The following is a 24,993-nucleotide window of genomic DNA, read 5'->3' on the forward strand; positions in this document are numbered from 1 at the left end:
ATTTAAATTTTAAGTAATCGATAATCTGACACCAGCACATAAAAGATCACGGTGAGATTTAAGAATTGGTTCATGCTTAGCGTGCTTATATCGAGTTATGGATGCACGCGGGAAGTTTGGAGTGCATCCATAACTCGATATACGCACAGCTAAAAGCATGAACCAATTCTTTTATAACATAACGACTACAAACTTGGTTAAAAATAGCAAATTTGTCGAGTTTTGAAACACAAGAAATACAGCAATCGGCCTTCCCTAAAACCACAAAAATGTTATAGTTAACTCAACTACGCAAAACAAAAGGATTGATGCGAAATGTTTAATTGAAGATACTTGTAAATGTACAAAAAGAGCGACTGAAAGAAGATGAAAAGCAGCAAATAATTTAGTACGGGATGACCGGAAAACTGACAACTAAATTTTGTTCAGTCAGAGACTCAGAGTGTATGACATAAAATTAGGCTCGACACTTTCGTAAATATTAAAGTTTGTACCTTTGAATCTTGGTCTTGTCCTTCTACGTCAAGTCAAAACTTGCTAAAAACACTTTGAGCTTAATTTCGCTTCAGTTTTAGCATAATATAGTAGTCTTCATGACAGCCGTGGAGCCGTAAACAAGTACAATGTAAACGCTTGCTTTGTTCGACTTGTACAAGGCGTATAACCTCCAGAAAATATACTGCTTCGAATCTTCGGAAATTTACTGTTTTCACAATTTTCCAGGGCGTATAGACGACTTTGGAGGAGATTGTTTGAGGAAATCTTCGACAGAAAACTCTCTTGTTCGCTCTCCTCGCGGGTTCATTCAACTCAAGAAGTGAACACTGCGGCACAGATTTTCCCGCCTCTTTGACTATCACTTCGTTTAAGTCGAAAGGAAATGTCCAAGAATTTTAAAATATAACAATTTTCCATTCGCCCTTACTGGATACGAGAGGTTAAAGCCAACTCGGAGTAGACAAAGGGAACTCGCAGCTATAAAACTCGACTTAGCTAAAATGCAAATGCACACGTCATCTTATATACGCACGGCCGTGCATAGATAAAGATTTATACCATAATCGCTCAACAGGAATTAGATAGGGCTTGCGCGCGCGCTATGTTATAATAGTCATTTGACCAAGTTTGATGCTTTCGGGATGAACAGGAACGAAGTTATGGACCTTGAAACATGGTTAAAAATCCATACAAACGTCTCTTATTGTGAGCCAGCGTCCCCCAAAACCATATAAACTCCTACTCTTTTTATCGGTTTTGTGATAGGTGTAAAATCTTGCCAAAGATCCATTATTTGAAAGAAACTAAGATGAAAATCACTATGTTTTCCCATTTTAAAGGGCATCACAAAAATCATAAAAAAATTAAGAGTATGGACACTAAAGACGTGTCGTTTTCTACTTAGAGTATTACAGTCTGTAGAAGCTTTCAATTTTTGCTTTAACAAGCAAATACGGTCCTTTTATTATTTTAGTCTTGTTGCAGTTAGCAAAGGTTTGTTGCATTGTGCAAAGGTTTAGCTTAGTGTCATGTTACTCTCTATAGAGCGGACACCTCTCTAAGACGGACAGCTGCGACCGGTCCCGAAGGTGTCCGTCTTAGAGAGAGTTGACTGTACCTACTGTTTACGTGTGTAGGTAGAGATCAAATTCCACATAAAAGTTTAGGCGCTCTTGTAAACGTATTCAGAAAATATATACTTTATTGGGGTTAGCATTTATGGTTTGCTTCCGTAATACCCTAAAGTAGGTCTGCAATGCATAAATATGTGCGCTTGACAATAATAATTTTTGGAATTTATTTCAAAAAAGACAGCGGCAATTCTTTTCTTTTGCTTCAAAAGCACATTTAATGACAAGTGTAAAAATTACGGCAAATCACGGCTCACGAAAATACCTACTCCAAGAGGGGTTTTAATCTGGTCGTTCACTGGGGGCTACGGGATCACAGGTCGCAGCGCACACGCCTCCTCAAGTTAGTTTGATAAGTTATTGTAAGTTTGATATGTTATTTATTCTGGTATCGGTTTCGCGTGCGCTTTGCAAATCAAGTTCCGCCTTTCTTCGAGCTTTTCGTCTTGTCGAAGAACAGTAAGCTTTTATTCTGTTAAGTCTCGTACTTTTTGACTATAATCACATATCATACCAAAAGGTGCCCGTTTGAGCCAATTGTAACTGCATAGAAGCTCATAGATCTAGGGGGAAAGCCAGCAATTTTAGCGTGCTCCATCCACGCACGAGTGATTACGACTGCCGGGCTTTATATAATTAAGCTTTGCCAAATTAATTGAAACCACGAATCGGAAAATCTTTGCGATAAATCAGCTAGCCAGGTAAGGATTATGTCCACATCATTTATAACTGAACAGTTAGAATCCTTAGAACATGTAGACGTTCAAATGCCTGCTCGGGTTTCCTGATTGTTTGTATTTGTGTATGTGCTGTCCACTTTGAGTTAATACACCACAACGTAATTGATTAAGCGTGTTTTCTCTTTGCATGTTCTTTTATAACCAGTCTATTATATGTATCAATCAAGTAATACCATTCTAATTGGCGGAAAACAAATGCGGACATTTGTATACAAAAAAAAGCGTCGACTGTGTTAAAACTTTAGCGTTCTACAGATGAGATATACAAATACAGGATCTTTCTCGGAAAAGGGATCGAGCAGGGTCTGCTTGTCACATGCTCGTCACGGCCTCAGGTTATTTTGAGTTGTTAATTTAAATATATGTTTATATGCAACAGCAATTTATATAAGAAAGCAAATCAAGAGTAACTAACTCATCAAATTTGTTAGAGTAGTAGTAGACGTGTTTCATGTAAACTTCATTCCCAGACGCGACAGCCGAGCTCTTTGATACATGTTATTTTTAAATTGCGCAAAAGTCCAAAAGTTAAGCCGCACGCCGAAAGATTTACACCTGTGTAACGTATAGAATTGATACAATGTATGGAATATTCCTTAGTTTGGAAAATCTAACGACATTATGCATTACTACAAACACTATTATATTACTTCATCGAACATATGACATCTTTAATGACATTCTTCACCGAAGTATCTTTAGCCAAAATGAATTTTAGAAGAAACGGAAATGCCGACCTATTCTTAGAAAAACAGGAAGTTAAGGTTGATTTCCACTGTCGCGTTATTTAACGTCTTTAACGTACGTAAACGCGCGTGAATTTAACTGGTTTGCTTTAAAACAAATTAGAGAACAGGTATTAACCTCCCGCCTCTGGGGAAAAAGTTGGATTAACCAAGGTAAATTTGAAAACGATACGCTTCGTCGCACGTTGAGTTACAGCACATGATCAGAACAATTGTTAAGGTAATTAAACCTTTTGTTTTGACAGAACACATGACTAATTGACGTCAGCTTTTTCAAAAAGTCCCGGTTTCGGGACTTTTTTCCCGGTCCCCTTTTCTCCGTCGACACTACAACGCCTAGTCGACGTTTTCAAATTTGCCCACTTTAGGGAGCGTTTCTGAAAAGTACCGTTTTCGGTGAGCGAAAACGCCGTATCAGTGTGGACGGTTGGCCTATTCGGGTGAAGAAAAATGCGTATTTAAATTTACCCGGGTCAGTGTGGACGTGACCTAATTCACTCAATTTTGTTTCGAATTTCGTTTTAACCTCCCATTTTATATTATAAAAAGTACCATTATTGACATGGCGACAAGAAACTAGAAGACTTGAAACATTATGGAGTTTGAATGTATAGATGAATCCTTATGGTTTTGAAATTCGTGAATGATAATACCAATCGTGTTTTTTTTTAAAGCCGAGTCAAACTTGTTATATCCAGCTGGGAATAAATTCATTTGCCAAAAGACAACACTTCTCGCGTAAAATAAACCTGAAGTATTAAAATTTTGCTAACAAAATAATATTATTTCTGTTTTTTTTTTTTTTTTTTTTTTTTTGCAATAATTTTTGAATACGTAGATTAAGAAACATTTAAAAATGAGGTTAATCTGCGTTGAAAAACGGTATTAAAATTTTGCTAACAAAATAGTATTATTTCTGTGTGTTTTTTGCAATAATTTTTGAATACGTAGATTAAGAAACATTTAAAAATGAGGTCAATCTGCGTTGAAAAACGCTTGATTTAATTAGTTTCAGTAAGTGTTTCATTGAGTTTCTAATCTCATCCACCTATCTAGCACAGGGAGCTCTGGTGGGCCAATAACTAAAGGAACACTGTCACCAGTTTCACTTCAAACACTCAAGAGCCTTAAGACATAGGGAAACTACGAATAGTGGTCCACTTTTGTAGAAAATCAACATGAAAGTGTACTGAAGCAATAAACAAGTCATATTAATATTATTGCGATGCCAACAGGAATTTTAGATCTCAACTTGAAAAAATCAGGCTGATTTTTTCAAGATTTGTCCTTGTGGACTGGAAAAACAGCTAAAATTTATTATGGCTCCCTTCTTCCTTCAACAACTGTTTACTTTATATGTCCATCTTGATGTACTAGGTGCATTTCATGTACGAGAAGACCTATTCCTCAATTTTAGTACTTTTTACCGAAAAGCTGTGTTCCTTTAACATAATGAAGTGGTTAATAGAAATATATGTCATGCATGGGATTTATATTTTTCTTTCTTCATCTTTAGGTAAAACGTGGTTTAGATCATACGATACAGAGGGTTTCAAGAAATGGCTGACAGCGAGAAAACTCCTCTAGGTATGACTGATCCCTCGGTCTGACATCCCCACTCCATTAGCGGTATAGAGGAAATATGGGTTGGGGGGGTGGTTAGGAGTGGATGGAAGGCTCACTCGCAACACCTAAAACCTAAACAATAGTGTGCCGACATACACTACTGTGCCTTTATTTTAAAATTCAGTTTCAAGATAAAAATAATGGCGAGGTGTTGACTTGCATATTGACGTTCGGTGGACGCAAAACAAAGCATATCCACTTACCTACCTACCTACCTACCTGCCTCCTACCTACCTACCTACCTACCTACCTACCTACCTACCTACCTACCTACCTACCTACCTACCTACCTACCTACCTACCTACATAAATACCTACATACATTCATACATACATATCTACCTACCTACCTACCTACCTACCTACCTAACTAACTAACTAACTGCTTACCTACTACCTACTACCTACCTACCTACCTACCTACCTACCTACCTACCTACCTACCTACCTACCTACCTACCTACCTACCTACCTACCTACCATACATACATACATACATACATACATACATACATACATACATACATACATACATACATACATACATACATACATACATACATACATAACTACCTACCTACCCACCTACCTACCTACATAGATACATATTTACCTTCCTACCTACCTACCCACCCACCTACCTACCTACCTACCTACCTACCTACCTACCTAACTACCTACCTACTGAACTTCCTACCTACATATTTTTTTTGTTCAGGCAGGTCTGCATCTGGCAGCCCAAGGACTGGTTTGCACCTGCCATAAAATTACTACCTAAAAGCTAAAAACTAAAATTATTTAAAATCTCCGTTCTTAGAATTTAAAAATTATTTAAAAAAATTAAAAATTACTTAAATTACTTAAAGCTTTATAAGTTTTAGCCCCAGCCTTATACAGCTAGTGTATTAGGTTTGTGTCCTACGAAACAAGAAAAACAGCATAGTAAATTGGACCGTATCATTGCCATGTTTAGCGATAAGTATAGATAAACGGAAGTACTCTATGCCTTTGTATATTAAGAGGACATATGCACAAATTTCAAACAAAAATGAAAATTCTTGGCAAGAGCCCTGTTATGGATTTCGCTCATTCTCTTACCATGGGTAGGCCTTAATAGGAAATAAATCACAGTATACTTTGTTTGGCTAAATATCGATTTATTTTCGAGAAAATCGATAATTCTAAAATCCAGCAAAATTGACGCTTTCGGAGCTCAAAATTTATGCCGAGTTTGTTAGCTTCGCGTCGAAAAATAAAGTACTCTGGAAGAAAAATACCTATTTAATATCGAAGAATAACATCAAATTAGTACGTCGAAAGCAATTTCTGCTCTTAAAGTCCTTTTATTTACAAAATATAATTAAGTTTATTCGACACACTTTTGATTTAATTCAAAATAGGTCAAACTTATCGCTTTATTTAAGTATGAGCGAAGCGAAATAAATGGCCGAAAATTTGATACTAGACAGATAAATGATTGTTCTTTTCGATACTAAAAGGATTTCCTAGGGAAATGATTTGGTGCGATGCTTTCAGATCTCAAAGTTGCTTAAAATTCGTTAATTTAACCGACCGTGACATTGTTGATCTTATCAACATTATGTAAACAATCCACGCAAAGGTTAATTTTCCCCATGTGAACTTCAACTGAGTAAAATAAAAACATAGACTTGCTTACCGTGGTGTTCGCTGATACATTGTAAATCCTGTTTTCCTCATTTACGACAAAACCTAAGCCCTCGGCGAAGCTGTTATCCTATTTTCTTGACGCGCCATTTGTAACTGATTTCCACGTCTTGAAGTGACAGTTCTTTTCCATGCATTCTTGAAAACAGTCCAGTCTTAACTGATCAGTGTAAACAGGAATACGAAGTACTTTGCTTTAAATCAACTTAAAGCTTAGCAGCAGTGGTAGATAAATCGATACGACCGGCGAAGCTTCGTTTCGAAAACCGCCATTTGAGATTTGTCGGCCCAATTGTCCTGCGGTATGCAGATAATTAATTCACACTTGAGTAACTTCCGGCACATGAAATCGACAACCACCGTGACCAGAAAGCACCCTGCTTTTTGGTGTATTGGTTGAGGCATCATTATTATTTAACATAAGCTCTCAATGAAAATTTTTTGGGCTGAACTTGTAATTAAGTTTCACTTCAGTAAGCCACCGTTCGAGAGAGTTGTTAAATGGTTGCATGAAAGCGCTTTTAACTTCCAGGTCGAAAGTTCTTCTGTTGCGTTGCTTCGCTTTGCTGCATATTTTTTATCCAGTTCTTACCCTTGTTCAAATTCTTGATTAGGCTAAGGCAAAACAGTTGTAGAGTCAACTCTCCCTTATTGAAGATCTCTATAAGACGGACACCTGGTGTTGGTCCTGTCCTTGCCGTTTTTTCAGTCATTTTTATACTCTAACCAGCTAGGCTACGTTTACACGGGACCGGACCGGAGCCGTTCCGAACTGGACCGGACCGGATCGGCCTCTGTTTACACGGAAGCGTTTGGCACCGATCCATGTGTTTACACAGGACGGTTCTGAAACCGGTCCGGAACGGTTCCATAACTTGACCTGCAAAATAGCAGGTCCAGTTTTGGTTCCGCCCCGCACCGGTTCCAGAACGGCCCCGTGTAAACAGAAGGCCTATCCTATCCGTGTAAACAGAAGACATATCCTATCCGAAAATCGGACCGAAACGTTCCGGACAGCAGCAGTGGTTGATAAATCGATTCGGCCGGCAAATCTTCTTTTCGAAAACTGCTATTTGAGATTTTGAGGCCCTGCGGTGTGCAGATAATTTATTTCACATTGCGTAACTTCCGGCACATGAAATCGACAACCGCCGTGACCAATAGCACCCTGCGTTTTGGTATAGTATTGGTTGAGGCACCATACTATTGCTATATTAATATAAACTCTAAATGAAAATTTTTTGGGCTGAACATGTAATTAAGTTTCACTTCAGGTAGCCACCGTTTGTGAAAGTTGCTAAATAGTTGCATGACAGCGCTTTTAACTCCCGGGTCTAAGTTTCTTCTGTTGCGTTGCTTCGCTTATAGTTTTTTTTTGTTCTTGCCTTTGTCCAAGTTCTTAATTAGGTCAAGGCAAAACAGGTGTCACATGAAATCGACAACCACCGTGACCAGATAGCACCTAACCTGCGATCAGTAGGCATGAATAGATTGTGCTAGTAAATTCAGGAAAAGTTGCTTCACAATATACCCAAAAGTTGCTCTAAAGTTGCTCAAATATCAAAAAGTTGCCACCAAAATTTAGAAAAGTTGCTCTCTAGAGTCGTTTTGTTTTAGATAAATACTCAAAACGTGTTTGTTTGTTTGTTGTCATTAAAACATTTTCATTAAATATTCTATCAATCATTAAAAGAGGCCAAAAATCCGTTTTAATATGAGAAATATAAGTACTTTTTTTTGTAATCAATATACTCTTTAAACTCAACATAACTTCAATAGTAGATAAAAAATAAAAAAAATAATAAAAAATAATAAAAATAAGATAAAAAAAAAGTTAAAAAAAGATAAAAATCCTTTGAAATGAAACGACCTTTTATGGTTTGGATCGGTTTTATGTCCATTTGTTGCTCAAAAGTTGCCAAGAAAGGCAAAAGATGCCCTAGGGTGATGGTACTACAGAAAGTTGCTCAAAACGCTAAAAGTTGCTCAAAAGTTGCCGAGCACAATCTATTTATGCCTAGCGATCAGGCTTACCTCCCCACCGCGAGAAAAATAACGCCTGATCGCAGGTTAGATAGCACCCTCCTTTTCGAAATATTGGTCGAGGCACTATTTTTATCATTTTAACATAAGCTCTCAATGAAAAACTTTTAAGCTGAACTTGTAATAAAGTTTCACTTCAGTTAGCCACCAACTATAACGCGAAGCAACGCAACAGAAGAACCTTAGACCCGGGAGTTAAAAGCGCTGTCATGCAACTATTTAGCAACTTTCACAAACGGTGGCTACCTGAAGTGAAACTTAATTACATGTTCAGCCCAAAAAATTTTCATTTAGAGTTTATATTAATATAGCAATAGTATGGTGCCTCAACCAATACTATACCAAAACGCAGGGTGCTATTGGTCACGGCGGTTGTCGATTTCATGTGCCGGAAGTTACGCAATGTGAAATAAATTATCTGCACACCGCAGGGCCTCAAAATCTCAAATAGCAGTTTTCGAAAAGAAGATTTGCCGGCCGAATCGATTTATCAACCACTGCTGCTGTCCGGAACGTTTCGGTCCGATTTTCGGATAGGATATGTCTTCTGTTTACACGGATAGGATAGGCCTTCTGTTTACACGGGGCCGTTCTGGAACCGGTGCGGGGCGGAACCAAAACTGGACCTGCTATTTTGCAGGTCAAGTTATGGAACCGTTCCGGACCGGTTTCAGAACCGTCCTGTGTAAACACATGGATCGGTGCCAAACGCTTCCGTGTAAACAGAGGCCGATCCGGTCCGGTCCAGTTCGGAACGGCTCCGGTCCGGTCCCGTGTAAACGTAGCCTAGCTGGTTAGAGTATAAAAATGACTGAAAAAACGGCAAGGACAGGACCAACACCAGGTGTCCGTCTTATAGAGATCTTCAATAAGGGAGAGTTGACTCTACAACTGTTTTGCCTTAGCCTAATCAAGAATTTGAACAAGGGTAAGAACTGGATAAAAAATATGCAGCAAAGCGAAGCAACGCAACAGAAGAACTTTCGACCCGGAAGTTAAAAGCGCTTTCATGCAACCATTTAACAACTCTCTCGAACGGTGGCTTACTGAAGTGAAACTTAATTACAAGTTCAGCCCAAAAAATTTTCATTGAGAGCTTATGTTAAATAATAATGATGCCTCAACCAATACACCAAAAAGCAGGGTGCTTTCTGGTCACGGTGGTTGTCGATTTCATGTGCCGGAAGTTACTCAAGTGTGAATTAATTATCTGCATACCGCAGGACAATTGGGCCGACAAATCTCAAATGGCGGTTTTCGAAACGAAGCTTCGCCGGTCGTATCGATTTATCTACCACTGCTGCTAAGCTTTAAGTTGATTTAAAGCAAAGTACTTCGTATTCCTGTTTACACTGATCAGTTAAGACTGGACTGTTTTCAAGAATGCATGGAAAAGAACTGTCACTTCAAGACGTGGAAATCAGTTACAAATGGCGCGTCAAGAAAATAGGATAACAGCTTCGCCGAGGGCTTAGGTTTTGTCGTAAATGAGGAAAACAGGATTTACAATGTATCAGCGAACACCACGGTAAGCAAGTCTATGTTTTTATTTTACTCAGTTGAAGTTCACATGGGGAAAATTAACCTTTGCGTGGATTGTTTACATAATGTTGATAAGATCAACAATGTCACGGTCGGTTAAATTAACGAATTTTAAGCAACTTTGAGATCTGAAAGCATCGCACCAAATCATTTCCCTAGGAAATCCTTTTAGTATCGAAAAGAACAATCATTTATCTGTCTAGTATCAAATTTTCGGCCATTTATTTCGCTTCGCTCATACTTAAATAAAGCGATAAGTTTGACCTATTTTGAATTAAATCAAAAGTGTGTCGAATAAACTTAATTATATTTTGTAAATAAAAGGACTTTAAGAGCAGAAATTGCTTTCGACGTACTAATTTGATGTTATTCTTCGATATTAAATAGGTATTTTTCTTCCAGAGTGCTTTATTTTTCGACGCGAAGCTAACAAACTCGGCATAAATTTTGAGCTCCGAAAGCGTCAATTTTGCTGGATTTTAGAATTATCGATTTTCTCGAAAACAAATCGATATTTAGCCAAACAAAGTATACTGTGATTTATTTCATATTGAGACCTATCCATGGCAAGAGTATGAGCGAAATCCATTTAAGGACTCTTACCGACATATGTTTGACCGTAGGAAACCTGTGCTCTTAAACATTACCTTATTCTTACTAATTTTCGCGCGTACTTAATTTCGCGAAAATTCGAGAGGCGAATTTCGCGAGTATGAATTTTCGCGATTTCAAGAAAAATTAGAGAAAAAGTGTATTAAATTTCGCGATTTTGTCCGTGTTTTATGGATAAGTCGTCAAAGACTAAGAAACCACTGGAAATACACTAAGGTCTGGCTCAATGTAACTACAAGGAGTCTGCAAATGGAAACTTTAGTGACTGTACTAAAGACGTTTTGAACCAAATTTACAAGCTCGAAACAGTAATCAGAGGAAGGGTGCTAGTCAAAAACAAGACGGAAAGATATTTTTAAAGGTAGATAGCTGCAGTTCCAAACATTTAAAATTTTTACCGTTTTGATATAAAATATGGTATTAATTTTCGCGTGTTTTAATTTCGCGCAATGTTTTTTTCGCGCGTACTAAATTTCGCGATTATTTTGAAATCGCGAAAATCGCGAAAATTAGTACTCGCCAAAATTAGTAAGAATAAGGTAAGTACCTTGTATAATTATAATGATCTCTTGTTAAAATTGTTTTTGCTACTTTTTGCCATTTCATGTTATTTCCCGACTTTACGAATTTTCTTTTTAATTATGTATTTTTACAGTGGAACCTCCACCCCACACACAGCAACCACCTAACACAGCTCAACCAGGACTACAGCCTCAGCCTGGTTACCAACCTCAGCCTGGTTACACAGCTCAGCTGGGTTACCAATCTCAACCTGGTTACCAACCTCAGCCGGGTTACCAATCTCAACCTGGCTACCCACCCCAATACGGTTACCCGCCACCCCAGCAGCCAGCTTATCCACCACAGCCTATCCAGCAGAACACCACCGTGGTCACTGTTGGCATGCCTGTAAGTTTCTTTACAACGAATTCATTCAGTGTTTGTTATGTATAAATCGTAACTGCTGAAACCGTGATACTCTAATATCCAAAGACTTCTTGGATTGCATGATCCATTAATTGATTAATAACTCAGAAATTAAAAGTAGTGCTATAAACCACATACCATTGTACTAAAGCTCTGAAGAGGTTCAGATGTTTATATGATTTGGTTATGTTGACTTCGATAACTAAAGTGAAACACCAATCATTAATCCATTTTTTCACCAACGGTCCAACAAATTTTTAAAAACTGGCCATAGGGGATCCAAACGCTGTATTAGTTATCATAATCTTAAAATAAAAATGTTCCTGCGTTCCCGGTGTCTTTTTTTGGCCGGTTTGGGGGCGATTTGAATCAGAGCGAAGGCGGTTTACGTTGCGAGTTTCAAACGTTAATCGCAATGTCAATAGACCCTTTGTATAAATTTGCATAACAAAACTTAGTACATCCTTGGCCTCATGTGGATGTTTTTGGACAAAGGATTTTTTACGTGAATGTGAGGCCTAGGAGTAAATGTATTGTTATTCAAATGAAGACGCCATTTATGCAAAGGGTCTATACGACGCGCCTCAATTACGTCTCAAGTTTTCATTTATTGTTTTATTAACTATTAACTCCCCTCGCGGGAGAGAAGAGAGAAGGAGACTCTCTCTCTTCTCTTCTCGTGACCGTTAAATATGAGAACCACCGTACGTTTTATTCAGACAAGCGAACAAACGCTTTCAACATGAAAATATCGACAAGTTTCCTTCAGACAAGCGAACGTACACACGCTTTGAACTTGAAAATTTCGATGAGGTTCCTTTAGGTAAGCGAACACACGCTTAAAACATGAACCGAAAAGCATCTTACTATTGGAATAATATTTTCAATGTTTTGCTTTCAAAAGCTGTTTTGACATCAATACAAACTTCGACTCGAACCTCGTTTACAAAGCCCGTTTTGAGACTACCACGACGACTCCTGATTGGACGTGAGGGCTTCTGAATATTAAAATGACCCGACCTGATCCTCCTCATGGTCCGCAATAATGATAATAATTTATAAGGATGTACTTAGTTTGACACCTCAGGTTATCCCATCCAGTCCAGGGTTACACTGGTACCAGATAGGTTTTCTTTCTTCGCCGAAAGCCGACTAAAAAAGAACTTAGAGAGAAGAACGAAAATCTTTAGGATCGGGGTAACCACCTGAACGGCTCGTGAAGTCTTTTGAAAGGTGTTTAAAAAAGATGTAGATGTCCTCTTGTTTTATATTTATGACTCATGCAGGTTAATCACGGGCCCGTGAGCTCATCCTGTGTGCGTCGATCATTAAACGATTGCGAAGTAGTAATAATATAAGGATTGTATGAGAATTCATTCAGAATAAGTAATATACAGAGGTAAGAATTCAGTTATACAAAAGAGCAACTGGCCGTTTATTTTTAAACAATTATTAGATTCAGTTTTTGTGATATCCGGAATAATCAAGGTCAAGGTAAGTGTTATCAGCCTCAGCCTTCGGCTTCGGCTGATAACACTTACCGAGACATTGATTATTCCGGATATCACAAAAACTGAATCTAATAATTGTTTTATTATACATTGTTTTTCTTATAAAGAAAATAATGAAAAACGATTTCTACCTGTTTCAAAACTTGTGCTTATTCCGTCTGAATGCTTTTTCCTCAAAGTATTTCGTAGTTCCTTCCCCATTTTTGTTAGTCATTTTGTGTTTTTTGAAACTTTATTGTCCAGCAATTTTTAAACTTAGGTCAAATTACTTCTCGGTTGAAAAAGCGAATCTTTGAACTTGAATTTCCTTCGCCACCAGATGCCTGACACATTGCTCTTGGAAATCATGCATTGCGTGCGCAACCTACAGATTAGTGAATAATCTGCTAGCAGATTATTCACTAATCTGTAGGCTGCGCGGATTCCCAGAATTAGCTGTAGGCTCTTAGCCAATGAGAAGACAGTGAGTTACTACAATGTATAATAATCCAAGTAGTTAATTTATTCTCCGTTATTCTGTTCTAGGCTACCCAAACCGTCATCTTGCCAGTGAGTCCTCGTCCTCAAAATTACCTTGTCTTATCAATATGTACCTGCTTGTTCTGTGCTTGGCCTATTGGATTAGCCGCGATTGTGTTCTCATGTATGGTAAGAGAAAACCGTCTATAGATCTTGGAATTGACTTAATATTTAGGAGACTCGTCCCGAAAGAGAGAAGAGAAAGAACTGAAAAGATTTTCCACAGCCACAGCCATGTTTGAGTGTGAAGTTTATCGCAATACAAATAATTAGAAAGACTGATTTCTTATTTTTGTTTTAAAATTTCAAAAAAATAAAAAGTAAGGAATCGAAGTTGGCAACTCAGATGATTTCGCTAAAGCTTTTTGTGACATTTTTGTTTGTGCGTCAGTTTTATATGCGGACTATTTTAATCTCGTGTAACCACGTCAACACTAGATGAAATGAGTCTGAGTGGTCACTCGCTCTGTATATTTGTTAGCTAATTTAAAGATAATATGATGACATTTCTGGTATAAAAGTACAGTAGGTAAAATTGAAAGTAAGAGAAAAAGGGTCTGTTGGTCTAACCCGAGGATACAGGGTTATGGGAAGAGACAGTTTGAAGGCTGAGAATTCTCACGCCGTATTTAGGCTGGGAGGAAATGATTAAAATTAAGGAGAAGGCATCGCATTCTACTAGATTTCATAACAAAATACACATCAAGAGCTTATGCACGGTAAACCCGAAAGTGATAGCGAAAATTTCATTATTCCTTAACAGATTGTTTATTTACGCCATCAAACGATTTTTGAAAGAAATATTATAGTTGAATTTAAGGAGGCTCACAACGGTTTCCAGTACTTTCCAGCTCTTACACTTAATTGGTCAGTACTACCAGTCTTAACCTGCTACAATATTGATATCAAAAAAATGGCCAATCATTGCTAAACAAGTTTTTATGACGTCACTTGTTATCATAGCAACTGTATAACCTGTAAATAACACCCCTAATTTTGCCTTTAAGCGCTTATAACTCACAAACGAGTCCAATGACCCCCATTTTTTTTATCATTGAATAATGATCAGCATGATAAGTTTCAACCTTCTTCAATGTTTCAGAGCCACCTTAAATTTCAGAAAATTTAAGTTGGCTCTGAAACCGCTCTAGAGATTTTTTTTTAACTTTGCAAAAAGATGTATTTAAACATGCTGATCATTATTCAAAAATAAAAAAATGGGGGTCACCGGACTCGTTTTTTAATCTGCAAACACGAGATAGTCCTAAAGGAAGGGGGGAGGGGGGGATGGGGTAAAAAGTATTTTTATTTTTTTGTGTACTTTCCGATAGGGGTACATGCTAATGTTTGCAGTGAAAAGTCTTTATTATTCACACCGTGTGAAGAAATCTCTTATCTTTTTATCCCAAAGTTTGCACATGGAAAAGTAACAATAATAATAAAGTGATTTTTTTTCATTCTCAGGTTGACAATTCATATGGTGCAGGAGATTATGACGGTGCCTTGAGAAACGCAAACATCGCCAAGTGGCTGAATTTGGCTTCTATCATCTGCGGCATCATTATCTACATTGTTATTGTTACCAGCGTCGCTGCCTAAGCATTTTATTCATAGTTGGTCTCGTTAGCTTGTTATAGCCAAGCCCGATATTAACAATATAGTAATAAGGAGTGGAGTCGAATTCGGTCTGTAATCGTACGAACGATTTTCAAACATAGATTTAAACCAGTTAATCGGGAGTATGATTACAAACCGAATTGGACTACAAGAATCCTTATCCCAATTAATTATAACTGTAACAAAATTTTAGGCAAAAAACGACGTGTTTTACTTTTAAGTAAAAAAAGGTCAACTGTTAGGTTTGTTTCCGAAATCCAAGGAAAAGGAACCCATTATAGTGCAACTATCTAAAAACCAACTCAGGCATGATATCTTGCTCAATGCATGCTCAAATGGGGCCAATCGGCTTCCTAGATCATAATTTTGTTATAGCTGTGATTAACTCGGTGATTGGATTCTAATAATAAGTGTGCATTATTGGCTTAGATTTAGATTTGTTTGACGAGACCAGGTGATTTTTTTTGTAACTTTTTTACCTTCTTGTATTTTGACATTTTGATAGAGTAATAAATGTTAAGGCGTGCCTATTTTTCTTGGTAACTGAGAACTGATTTTATTGGCTAATTCATTCACCTGTTATTACCAGTTCATAAATTGAAGCCCGGCTCTTACCATTCGTCACTCAAGGCCAGTTCGTAAATGGCACCTGTCAGTTAGTAGTGAACTGGCTTTCGACGAAGTGGCCCCGCTCTAGTAGTAGGACTAGTGCGCGGTTTTTTCGAGTTGAAGCCAACAGTGGGTGACTCGAGAACTGAAGAAATTTCCATCACCTTACCATCAAGTCTAGTGAAAATTACAGACCTATAGCCGTCCAATAAGCGTCCTAAAGCTAGTATTTAAGTGCTGTTGTTTGTAACGGTTTTGTAGTTTTCAGAAAGCCATTACACTGTTTGTGTCCCATTTTGAAACTAAACGACAAGAAAGGTGTAGTGAATTATTCGATGGTTTTATGGATTCAATTGTTTTATAGATGATATCCGCGGACACTCAATTCTCAATTCTCGCATTTTTCTTCCCGTAATGGTTACCGCGATGGACTTTGGATCGAGCGGTCCGGTTTCGAACCCTGGCCTGGGTCATTGTGTTGTGTTCTTGGGAAAGACACTTTACTCTCACAGTGGCTCTGTCAGCTTAAGAGTAAATGGGTACCGGCGAGCTGTAGAACTGGATGGTAATCTAAAATGGATCGGCATCCCGTTAATACCCCCACCCCCACCACAAATAAACCGTTCGATCGGCACACCAAGGACCCAAAAAAAGCCGGCGTGTTCAGCAGGGTCCAATAACTTAACATAACTGCGAAAAAAAAAACAGTACTTCACATTTTTTTTGCTGTTGCTCTTTCATTCTTATTTTTGACCTACAATTGGGCAGATGTCTCGAGGAAATGGTGCCGGCGTGCCGCTATAAATCATTCTGCTTTACTCATAGATATTATTTAGTCGGTATTGTTGTTGTAAGGTATTTTTCAATGTTTTTAGCTTATTTTACCTAATGCGTGCTTGGATTTTGTCTCACATGAGGGTGTGGGATGTAGGACACTGGGAGCGAGTGAAAACAAGGCGCTGCATGTCTAAGTAGATCTCTGAGAGCCGGTGTCTTGAAAAAGTAGGTCTGTAGTGCGTACATATGTGTTTCCCAATAAAAAGTTTGAAATCTATCTTAAAAGAGCCACAAACAAGTTCTTTTATTTTCGAATTCATCTTTCACGACATTTTAGTTGCTGGCTTTACATTACATTTCACGGCCTCAAGTAGAAAACTCAATCATCACTTTAGGGTAATAATTATGGAAAATCACGACCCACGGCCATTTAGCAAATCGCGTTTCGCGAGGAATAAAGCAGCTATTTCACGTAAACACGCTATTTCACACCTAAAAACACATGCCTAGTTACGGTTCAAGGAAATACCATATATTCAAACCCTCGATAAGCAATAACTGTTCTTGTTAGTCAACGGGGTTTAAAGGCTCAAAGAACAAACACCTTTATTCAGCTCACAATTTATTAACAAATTGTTTATTTAAGGCGGAGCCTTGCACTACAAACTGTCAACGTCACAAGTTATCTCAAATCCATTTTCGCCTTTGGATTTTTTTGTTTGATTTGTTTTAGCAATTGAATAGTTCCAACGCTGTGGGATGCCATTTATGATATTAAATCAAAACGTTTCGGAACTCAGTAGGTGTTAATATTTCGGCTTTCAATGTTTATGTAAGTAACGGATGAAGACTGCACTACCAACGAACCAAATGAACGGCCGAGTGAACAGCCCAATCATTGCCTCAAGCTACAAATTAAACTCGCTTGACATGATATGTTATATATTCTGGTGTCGGTTTCTCTTGTGCTTTGCAAAACAAGTTCCGCCTTTCTTTGGACTTTTCGTCTCGACGCAGAACGGTAAGACTTCTACTCTGTTTAGTCTCGTAGTTTTTAACCAAAGCAAGATATTTTTCTAAAAGGTGCCTGTTTGAAGCAATTGTAAATGCAAAGATTTAGGAAAAAAGCCTGCTATTTTAGCGTGATCCATCCACACACGAGTGGGTGCGACTGCTTGGCTTTGCCAAATTAATTATTAAAACCATGAATTGGAAATCGCTACGATAAATCTGTTACACAGCTAAAGATTATGACCATATCATTAATAGTTCAACAGTTAGAATCCTAAAAACAGACTTTCAAATGCTTCCTCGGGTTTCCTGCTAGTTTGTATTTGTGTTTACGGTGCGCCTAGAGGTACACCGCAACGTAAACTGATTGAGTGTGTTCTCATTTTGCATTTTCTTTAACCAGTCTATTATGTGTATCAAATAAGTTGTACCAGTCTAAGTGGTGGAAAACTTTCACGCTTGTTTTAAATACGGACATTTGTTATAGAAAAAAGCGTTAACTGAGTTAAAAATGAGATAACGAACTTAAGCGATATACAGATGAGATATGTAAACACAGGATCTTTCGTTCTCGGAAAAGGATCGAAAGGGGTGTTCCTGTCACTTTCTTGTCACAAAGATATATGTTAAGCACTAGGTTATTTCGTGCTGTTAATTGAAATATGTTTTTCGCGACAGCGATTTACATCAGAAAGCAAATCAAGAGGTAACGAACTCATAAGTAAGCCCAGTAGTAGTGGTGTTTCATGTAAACTTCATTCATAGACGCATCAGTCGAGTTCTTTGAATTACCGTTTACAATAACAATACTTCTTTGTCTTCTTTCTATGTGTCTTTCCCAAGGATTTCCGCCTAGCTTCCAGTGTTTTTATATTAAGAGAAAGCCCAAATGTTAAGCTGTACGCTGAAGGATTAACATCTGTGTAACGAAGCTAGAGAATTGATGCAATATATGGGATATTTCATAGTTTGTAAAATCTAAAAACATTGTCATTGCAGACGTTATTGTAATAGTTCACCGAGGTATGCAAATCTTTACCCAAAATGCATAATGGGGACACGGAAATGACAACCTTTTCTCAGAAATACATGAGCTGAAAAGGTCTTATGGCGTATTTTTAATTTAAATTGCTTTACGTGCGTAACTTTCGGTTTCAGCTGGTCAACGATAGGCATCCAGTTTCCCGAAATGAGTAAGGCACGAGCGATAAATTAAACTTTAAATGTAAACTGAATAATCGTTAGAAAATTTAATTTTAAATTACAGGAAGAGAAGCCGGAAATTACTTAGAAAAGATTGTTACTGTCAAAGCTGTAGGGCTTTCTAAGAAACATCCCACGCAGCAAACCGTTTCTTTTTCAAATGACACGTGGATAAAATCACTGAATTTCTTTTTTTTGTGAGACAGTAAATCTCCCATTACGTAGTTTTATTATACAAAGTACTATTATTGGCATGGCGACAAGAAATTAGGTGACTTGTGCGGCTCCGCAAATGATCCCTAAATCGTACCGCAAATGATCCCAGACCAAATTATCCCGAGAGAGGACAGCAAATGATATAAAAAATATGGAATGGCATCGATAATGGAATAGAGTGGCTAGGGGAATGTCGAGGTAGTAGATCGATCATGATTTTTCTGTCACAAGTACATGTTTTGACCACAAATCATGGCTACTTGTTTTTTCGAGAATTTCGTAATTAACTCTCAATCAAAATAACATAACATGACATAAACTTTATTTTTTCTCGAATTGGATTAATTTTATTTGAAATCAGAAAATGTAAGCAGGGCTGCAGGACTGCAAGAAAACTTTCCTGCATTTCGGTTTCGCCACATCCTTACCGTGACAGAACTGGATAAAAGCATTTTATTGAAATATTGTAAAGACTCGAAGCATGATCGAGATTAAATATATAAATAAATCCCTATGTTTTTTCTTCTTCTCACGTATAAGCGGTATATCATCTAAACACAATTATAATACTAGGCTCTTATAATACTAGCGGATCTTGGGCAGACTTCATCATAAATCGCTTCGTTTTCACTACTGTTATTAATCTTACAACACCTTGCATTGATCTCGCCCGCACTTCCTAACCTTGGTAGTAACTGACTCTGAGTACGGTTCTATAAAATAACTTCAGATTCTATAAGTCTCCTTTAACATATGTTTAAACTTCCTCAGTTGATATCACTACAAATATCTGAAATAAGTCTCAGTTCAATTTTACAATACTTAACCGTTTCAAACATAAAAAGTAGTATACAGTTCATAAAGTTACTCGGCAAGCATAAGTTCTGCATTGTTCTTCCCCTTTGGCAGCATTTCTACCATTTTGGTATACTAGTTTGTATTCTATTTTCTGTTTTTTTTCTTAAGTGTGTTACATGTACAACCTAGTTAAAGCATGTTAATTTTTGCAACTACTCAACTCGTTTAGTTTTTACTATTCTAAGTAGTTTTTTGGCTATTTAAGTTAATTTTTTTAATGCTGTATTATACTCTATGTTTTTTTTTTCTGCCAAAATTATACAGGTTGATGTTGCTTTGGAAATTCGTGAACGATAGTACAAATCTTACTTTTTTTAGTCGAGTAAAACTTGTTATTTTCAGCTGGGAATAAATTCATTTGCCAAAAGACAGAGCACATCTTGAATAAAATGTCCTAAAAGTCAGTTAAGTTTTGTTTACAAAAAGGCATTGTTTGCAACGATTTGTGAATACGTAGATTAAGAAAAATTTAGACAATGAGGTTAAACTGAGTTGAGAAACGTGTGATTCAGTTTCAGTTAGTGTTTTATTGGGTTCTAAACTCACCCACCAATATAGAATAGGGAGCTCTCGGTTGGCCAATAACATCATGAATAATTGCCAGTTAATAGAAATATATATCAAAGGATTTATAGTTTTCTGTTTTCATCTCCAGGTAAAACGTGTTTATATTGTCCTATACAGATATGGCTAGCAACGAGAAAACTCCTCCAGGTATGACTGAACCCTCGGTCTTACATTCCTGTTCCATTAGTGTAACAGAGAGAATAGATTAGTGATTAGAAGCGGATGGAACGTCCACTCGCAGCTCCACCGCCAAAACATTAATGTGTCGACCTACACTACTATGTAGTTTTTAACTTCAGTTTCAGAGTTAAAATATTTTGGTGAGATTTTGACATCTATATTGACAATCTGTGCTTGACAAGTTTTTTTAAGAGAATTTGAAGCCAATACAGCCAGAGTTAGGCTCCTGAACCACAGTACAATAAAAAGAGCATCATTGATTGGATCATATGATGACCAAGTTTTGTCATAAGAATCAACAAACGGAAATACTCTCTGTCTTTGTATATCAAACATTAATTATCTTGTATAGTGATCTCTAGGTAAAGTTCTTTCTGTCACTATGCCATCCTTCCAAAAAGAATGGTCTAAGGATATTTTACATCGTTCATTCACTTAAAAAGGAACAAATGATTAAATTTTTGTCATTTCTTGTTATCCCTGACTTAACAGATTATTAATTTAATTTCATCCTTCAATAATGTATTTTTGCAGAGGAACTGCCACCATACACACAGCAACCAGGTATCCAACCTCAACCTGGTTACCCAGCTCAGCCTGGTTACCCAGCTCAGCCTGGTTATACAGCTCAGCCTGGTTACACAGCTCAGCCTGGTTACCCAGCACAACCTGGTTACACAGCTCAGCCTGGTTACCAACCTCAGCCTGGTTACCCAGCAAAGCCTGGTCAACAGCCTCAACCTGGCTACCCACCTCAATACGGTTACCCGCCACCTCAACAGCCAGGTTATCCACCACAGCCTGTCCAGCAAGTCCAGCAAAGCACCACCGTGGTCAATGTTGGCATGCCTGTAAGTTACTTTACAACTAAAACTGCTTGACTTCATTCAGTTTTTTTGTAATACACAAATTGTAACTGCCCAACCGTGATACTCCAATATAGACTTCATACTCCAAAGACGTTTTAGATTGCATGATTCATTAATTGACAAATAACTCAGACTGAAATAAAATAAAAGTGCTAACCACATACCACTGCACTGGAGCTCTGTTGGGATTCTGTTCCTTTTATGATTTGGTAATGTTGACCTTGGTAACTATGGTAGAACACCCTTAATCCGTTCACCGACGGGCCAACAAACTCTACGTAATAGCAGGGGACGGGAATCCACTGTAAAGATTCCTAATGGACATTTACAACGAGGATTATCCGCAATAAAATACCTGTTATCATTACGATATCCGTGCTTGCCTGCTTATCACTTCACCAGCTTTGATCTTCATACTGTATATGTCAGGGTCTCTTTTTGTTTTTTGTAACCGAAGTCACAAAAGACCTTGCGTTATAGATCTTTCTGTCACTAGCTCACTCTCAGGATGTTTATTTGTTAAGGTGGCTGAAAACATCGATCACTGATGGATAATCCATGCTAAAAACAGTTTCCGCGCGCTTTTTGGATTCAATATTGACGCGAGTCCGAGCGCGCGCGCTCAAGGCTTTCAGAGAAACAAAAATTTAAATGCTGCGCGTGCACGATTGTTCAAAAGTTGCGATCGGGCGTTTTATTGTCTTTATTTTTATTGGCACGATTTCTAACGAACCAGTCATTAGAATGTTAAGAAATTTTGCAAAGCAACGATAATATGAAGATTGAATGATAATTCAACGGAGAAAGTCTTGGAACTAGTAAATAAGATAGAGAGATAATAATTCATCTAAACAAGACATAGCAACGGACCGTTTATTTTACTAATCAGTAATAAATTTATTCTTTGTTATTCTGCCCTAGGCCACCCAAACCATCATCGCGGTGACGAATCCTCGTCCTCAAAATTACCTTGGCTTATCAATATGTACCTGCCTGTGCTGTGCTTGGCCTATTGGATTAGCCGCGCTTGTGTTCTCTTGTATGGTAAGAGAAGAATATAAACCTTGAACATGACCTTATACTAAGGAGACTAGTCCCGGTATAGATTAGAAAGAACTGGACAGATTTTTCACAGTCATGAGGGATCGTAGTATTGTCAGAGTGTGAATTTTATCTTGAACTTGAACTTTATTTAGTTTATTTTTGGTACATCTGGTTTACAACATTGCTTGCCCCCGCTGCTAGTCAGAAAACAAATCGGACCTAATCGAGGCGGAGACGAGGGTTAAAATAAAAACAAGGTTTACACACTACAATACATAAAAAAGCGGGAAAGAGATATAAACAAATGATTTATTAGTTAATAAGTGAAAAAGTAAACAAACAATATGATAAATTACACACACAGACGCGAAAAGCTAGAATGAAATTACTAATGACCATATAATACAGACTATGTTAATTTTAAAAAATGTTCTATCAATATAGTCATCTTCACATTTTAAAACGTCAAGGACTATTTTTATTTGTTTTTTATTTTGAAATTCTGATTTATTTAGTGATTTTACTATGCAGATTCAGAAAAAACAGAGTTCCTATTTCTGTTTCAAAATTTCAAAAAATAAAAAGGAAAATCGAAGTGCTAATGCTTTTTGGGCCAGTTATGTTTGTGTGTCAGCTTTATGTGCGGACTCTAGATCTTTTTATCTCGTGTAACCATGGTGACACGAGATGATGTGAGTCTGAGGGGTCACTCGCTATCTGCATATTTTTCAACTAACTTAAAGTTGGGGCTGCAATTTGTGAAAATTGTGGTACATATGAAAGTGTGTGGAATTAAAAGTGAGGGGAGAGGGGTCTGTTGATCTAAGTCGGAGGTCAAAGGCTTAGGGGTAGAGAGGGTTTGTAGGTTGGGAATTTTAACGCCGTATTTAGGCTTCGAGGAAATGATTAAAATTAAGAACGCATCGCATTGTAGATTACAAAACAAAATACGTGTAGATAATAAAAAAGGGCTAATGCACAGTAAAACAGAAAGAGATAGCGAAAATTTCATTATTTCTCTCAAGATTTAACTGAACAGATTGTTTATTTGCCAACATAAATCAAACAATTGCCTTTTGCAAGAAATATGCATACATTGAATTGCAACCGTAGCGCAAAAATTTTCGTGTACTTTCCGATACGTGTTCTGCTAATGCTTGCAGTGGAGTGTCTTTATAATCCTCGCCGTTGAAGAAATCTGTTCTCCTTTTTTTTCTCGAAACAAATTTTGTACATGGCAAAGTAACAATAATAACATAAGGATTTTTTTTTTTCATCCACAGGTGGACAGCTCATATGACGCAGGAGATTACTCAGGTGCCTTGAGAAACTCAAACATCGCCAAGTGGCTGAATTTGGCGTCAATCCTCTGCGGCATCATCATCATTATTATTCTTGCTACCAGCGTTTACTAAGCATTTAAATCGCTGCTTGCTTGTTAGTCTCCTTAGCTTCTTATAACCAAGCCCGATACCGACAATATAGTAATAGAACGGAGTAGAGTCGAATTCGGTCTGTAATTGTACGAGTAATTTACAAAACATAGAATCCAATTTGTTAAACGGGAGTATGGTTACAAACCGAATTGGACTACAAGAAATCCTTTTCCCAATTAATTAAAACTATTAAAGCAGTTTTCAATTAAGTGTCGTAAAACCAAAACCAAAGTAATCACTCTAGCCAATCATAAAGAACACAGACAATTCAGTAAACCAATCAAAACTCGAAGTAAATACATGAAGCCGGCACGAAGTGGGGGAAAGCATGTGCAAGCGAGTCACGATTGGTTTTGGTTTTACTTCTAATTGGCTGAGAAAGTGGCGCGAGAGTTTTCACCAATCATTGAGCGTAGTAATGTAAAACCAATGCAAACGCGAATTACTTTCGACACTCAAGTGAAAACCGCTCTTAAAACAAAATTTACTTTTAAATTTAAACGGTCAACAGTTGAGTTTGGTTTCGAGATCCAAGGAAAAGGAACCCATTATTAGTGCAGCCATTCAATAATCAACTCAGGAATGATATGATGCCCAATGCATGCTTAAATGGAAGCCAATCGGATTCCTAGAATTTTGTTATAGCTCGGATTTCAATAGGCTTAATAGTAAAAGTGCATTACAGGCTTGCTTGTTGTCTTAATTTTTTTTGGCCAGGTAATTTTTTTAAACTTTTTTACCTTTTTGTATTTTGACAGTGTAACCGTTTTGATACTTACCCTTCAGGGAAATAAAAGCTAAGGTGTGCTCGCCATTTTTTTTATAACTGAGAACTGATTCATTGGCTAATTCATTCACCTGTTACCAGTTGATGAACGGAGGGCTCGTACGGCCTGGCGGCTCTGAAAGCCTGTTCGTAATCAAAATGGCGCCTGTCAGTTAGTAGAGCTCGTTCTAGCCGAACTGGCCCTGCTCTTGGAGAAGTACTAGTGCGGGATTTTTTCATGTTGAAGCTATCAGCGGGTG

At 37.6% G+C, this 24,993-nt stretch overlaps 3 protein-coding genes across 6 annotated transcripts in view; all 3 read left to right on the forward strand.

The window, feature by feature from the left end:
• LOC144644560 (uncharacterized) overlaps positions 1 to 24,793 on the forward strand; it is an 83,707-nt gene extending 58,914 nt beyond the window's left edge. Inside the window, exon 6 of the transcript XR_013569138.1 lies at positions 24,685 to 24,793. The gene's annotated coding sequence lies outside the window, so the exon portion shown is untranslated. The remainder of the gene's footprint in view (positions 1 to 24,684) is intronic.
• On the forward strand, positions 1,998 to 15,740 carry LOC144644563 (uncharacterized). Of its 2 annotated transcripts, none has more exons than XM_078504082.1 (5): positions 1,998 to 2,087; positions 4,631 to 4,701; positions 11,279 to 11,532; positions 13,587 to 13,709; positions 15,045 to 15,740. In XM_078504082.1, exons 2-5 carry the CDS (start codon positions 4,674 to 4,676, stop codon positions 15,177 to 15,179), a joined length of 540 nt encoding a protein of 179 aa, XP_078360208.1. In that variant the 5' UTR covers positions 1,998 to 2,087; positions 4,631 to 4,673; the 3' UTR covers positions 15,180 to 15,740. The 2 variants fall into 2 exon arrangements, with proteins under 2 accessions (XP_078360208.1, XP_078360207.1); XM_078504081.1 differs by having other exon boundaries at positions 2,025 to 2,329.
• On the forward strand, positions 4,636 to 24,793 carry LOC144644559 (uncharacterized). 3 transcript variants are annotated; one of them, XM_078504075.1, is made up of 5 exons: positions 4,636 to 4,640; positions 20,536 to 20,585; positions 21,153 to 21,469; positions 22,409 to 22,531; positions 23,815 to 24,793. In XM_078504075.1, exons 2-5 carry the CDS (start codon positions 20,558 to 20,560, stop codon positions 23,944 to 23,946), a joined length of 600 nt encoding a protein of 199 aa, XP_078360201.1. In that variant the 5' UTR covers positions 4,636 to 4,640; positions 20,536 to 20,557; the 3' UTR covers positions 23,947 to 24,793. The 3 variants fall into 3 exon arrangements, 2 of the variants coding, with proteins under 2 accessions (XP_078360201.1, XP_078360202.1); XR_013569137.1 differs by lacking the exon at positions 4,636 to 4,640 and adding an exon at positions 17,412 to 17,604 and having other exon boundaries at positions 20,527 to 20,585; positions 23,815 to 23,954; XM_078504076.1 differs by lacking the exon at positions 4,636 to 4,640 and having other exon boundaries at positions 20,527 to 20,585.
• Positions 24,794 to 24,993: the final 200 nt, after the last annotated feature.

Source organism: Oculina patagonica, chromosome 2, assembly GCF_052425735.1.
Source record: "Oculina patagonica isolate OP01 chromosome 2, crgOcupat, whole genome shotgun sequence".
NCBI classification, from domain to species: Eukaryota; Metazoa; Cnidaria; class Anthozoa; order Scleractinia; family Oculinidae; genus Oculina; species Oculina patagonica.

Excerpts from the sequence above, each read along its gene's own strand:
- LOC144644559 (XM_078504075.1), top strand. The coding sequence starts at position 20,558 with ATGGCTAGCAACGAGAAAACTCCTCCAG. Across the intron at positions 20,586-21,152 it reads CAACGAGAAAACTCCTCCAG|AGGAACTGCCACCATACACA; the intron begins GTATGACTGAAC and ends GTATTTTTGCAG. Across the intron at positions 22,532-23,814 it reads CGCTTGTGTTCTCTTGTATG|GTGGACAGCTCATATGACGC; the intron begins GTAAGAGAAGAA and ends TTTCATCCACAG.
- LOC144644563 (XM_078504082.1), top strand. The coding sequence starts at position 4,674 with ATGGCTGACAGCGAGAAAACTCCTCTAG. Across the intron at positions 4,702-11,278 it reads CAGCGAGAAAACTCCTCTAG|TGGAACCTCCACCCCACACA; the intron begins GTATGACTGATC and ends GTATTTTTACAG. Across the intron at positions 11,533-13,586 it reads TGGTCACTGTTGGCATGCCT|GCTACCCAAACCGTCATCTT; the intron begins GTAAGTTTCTTT and ends ATTCTGTTCTAG.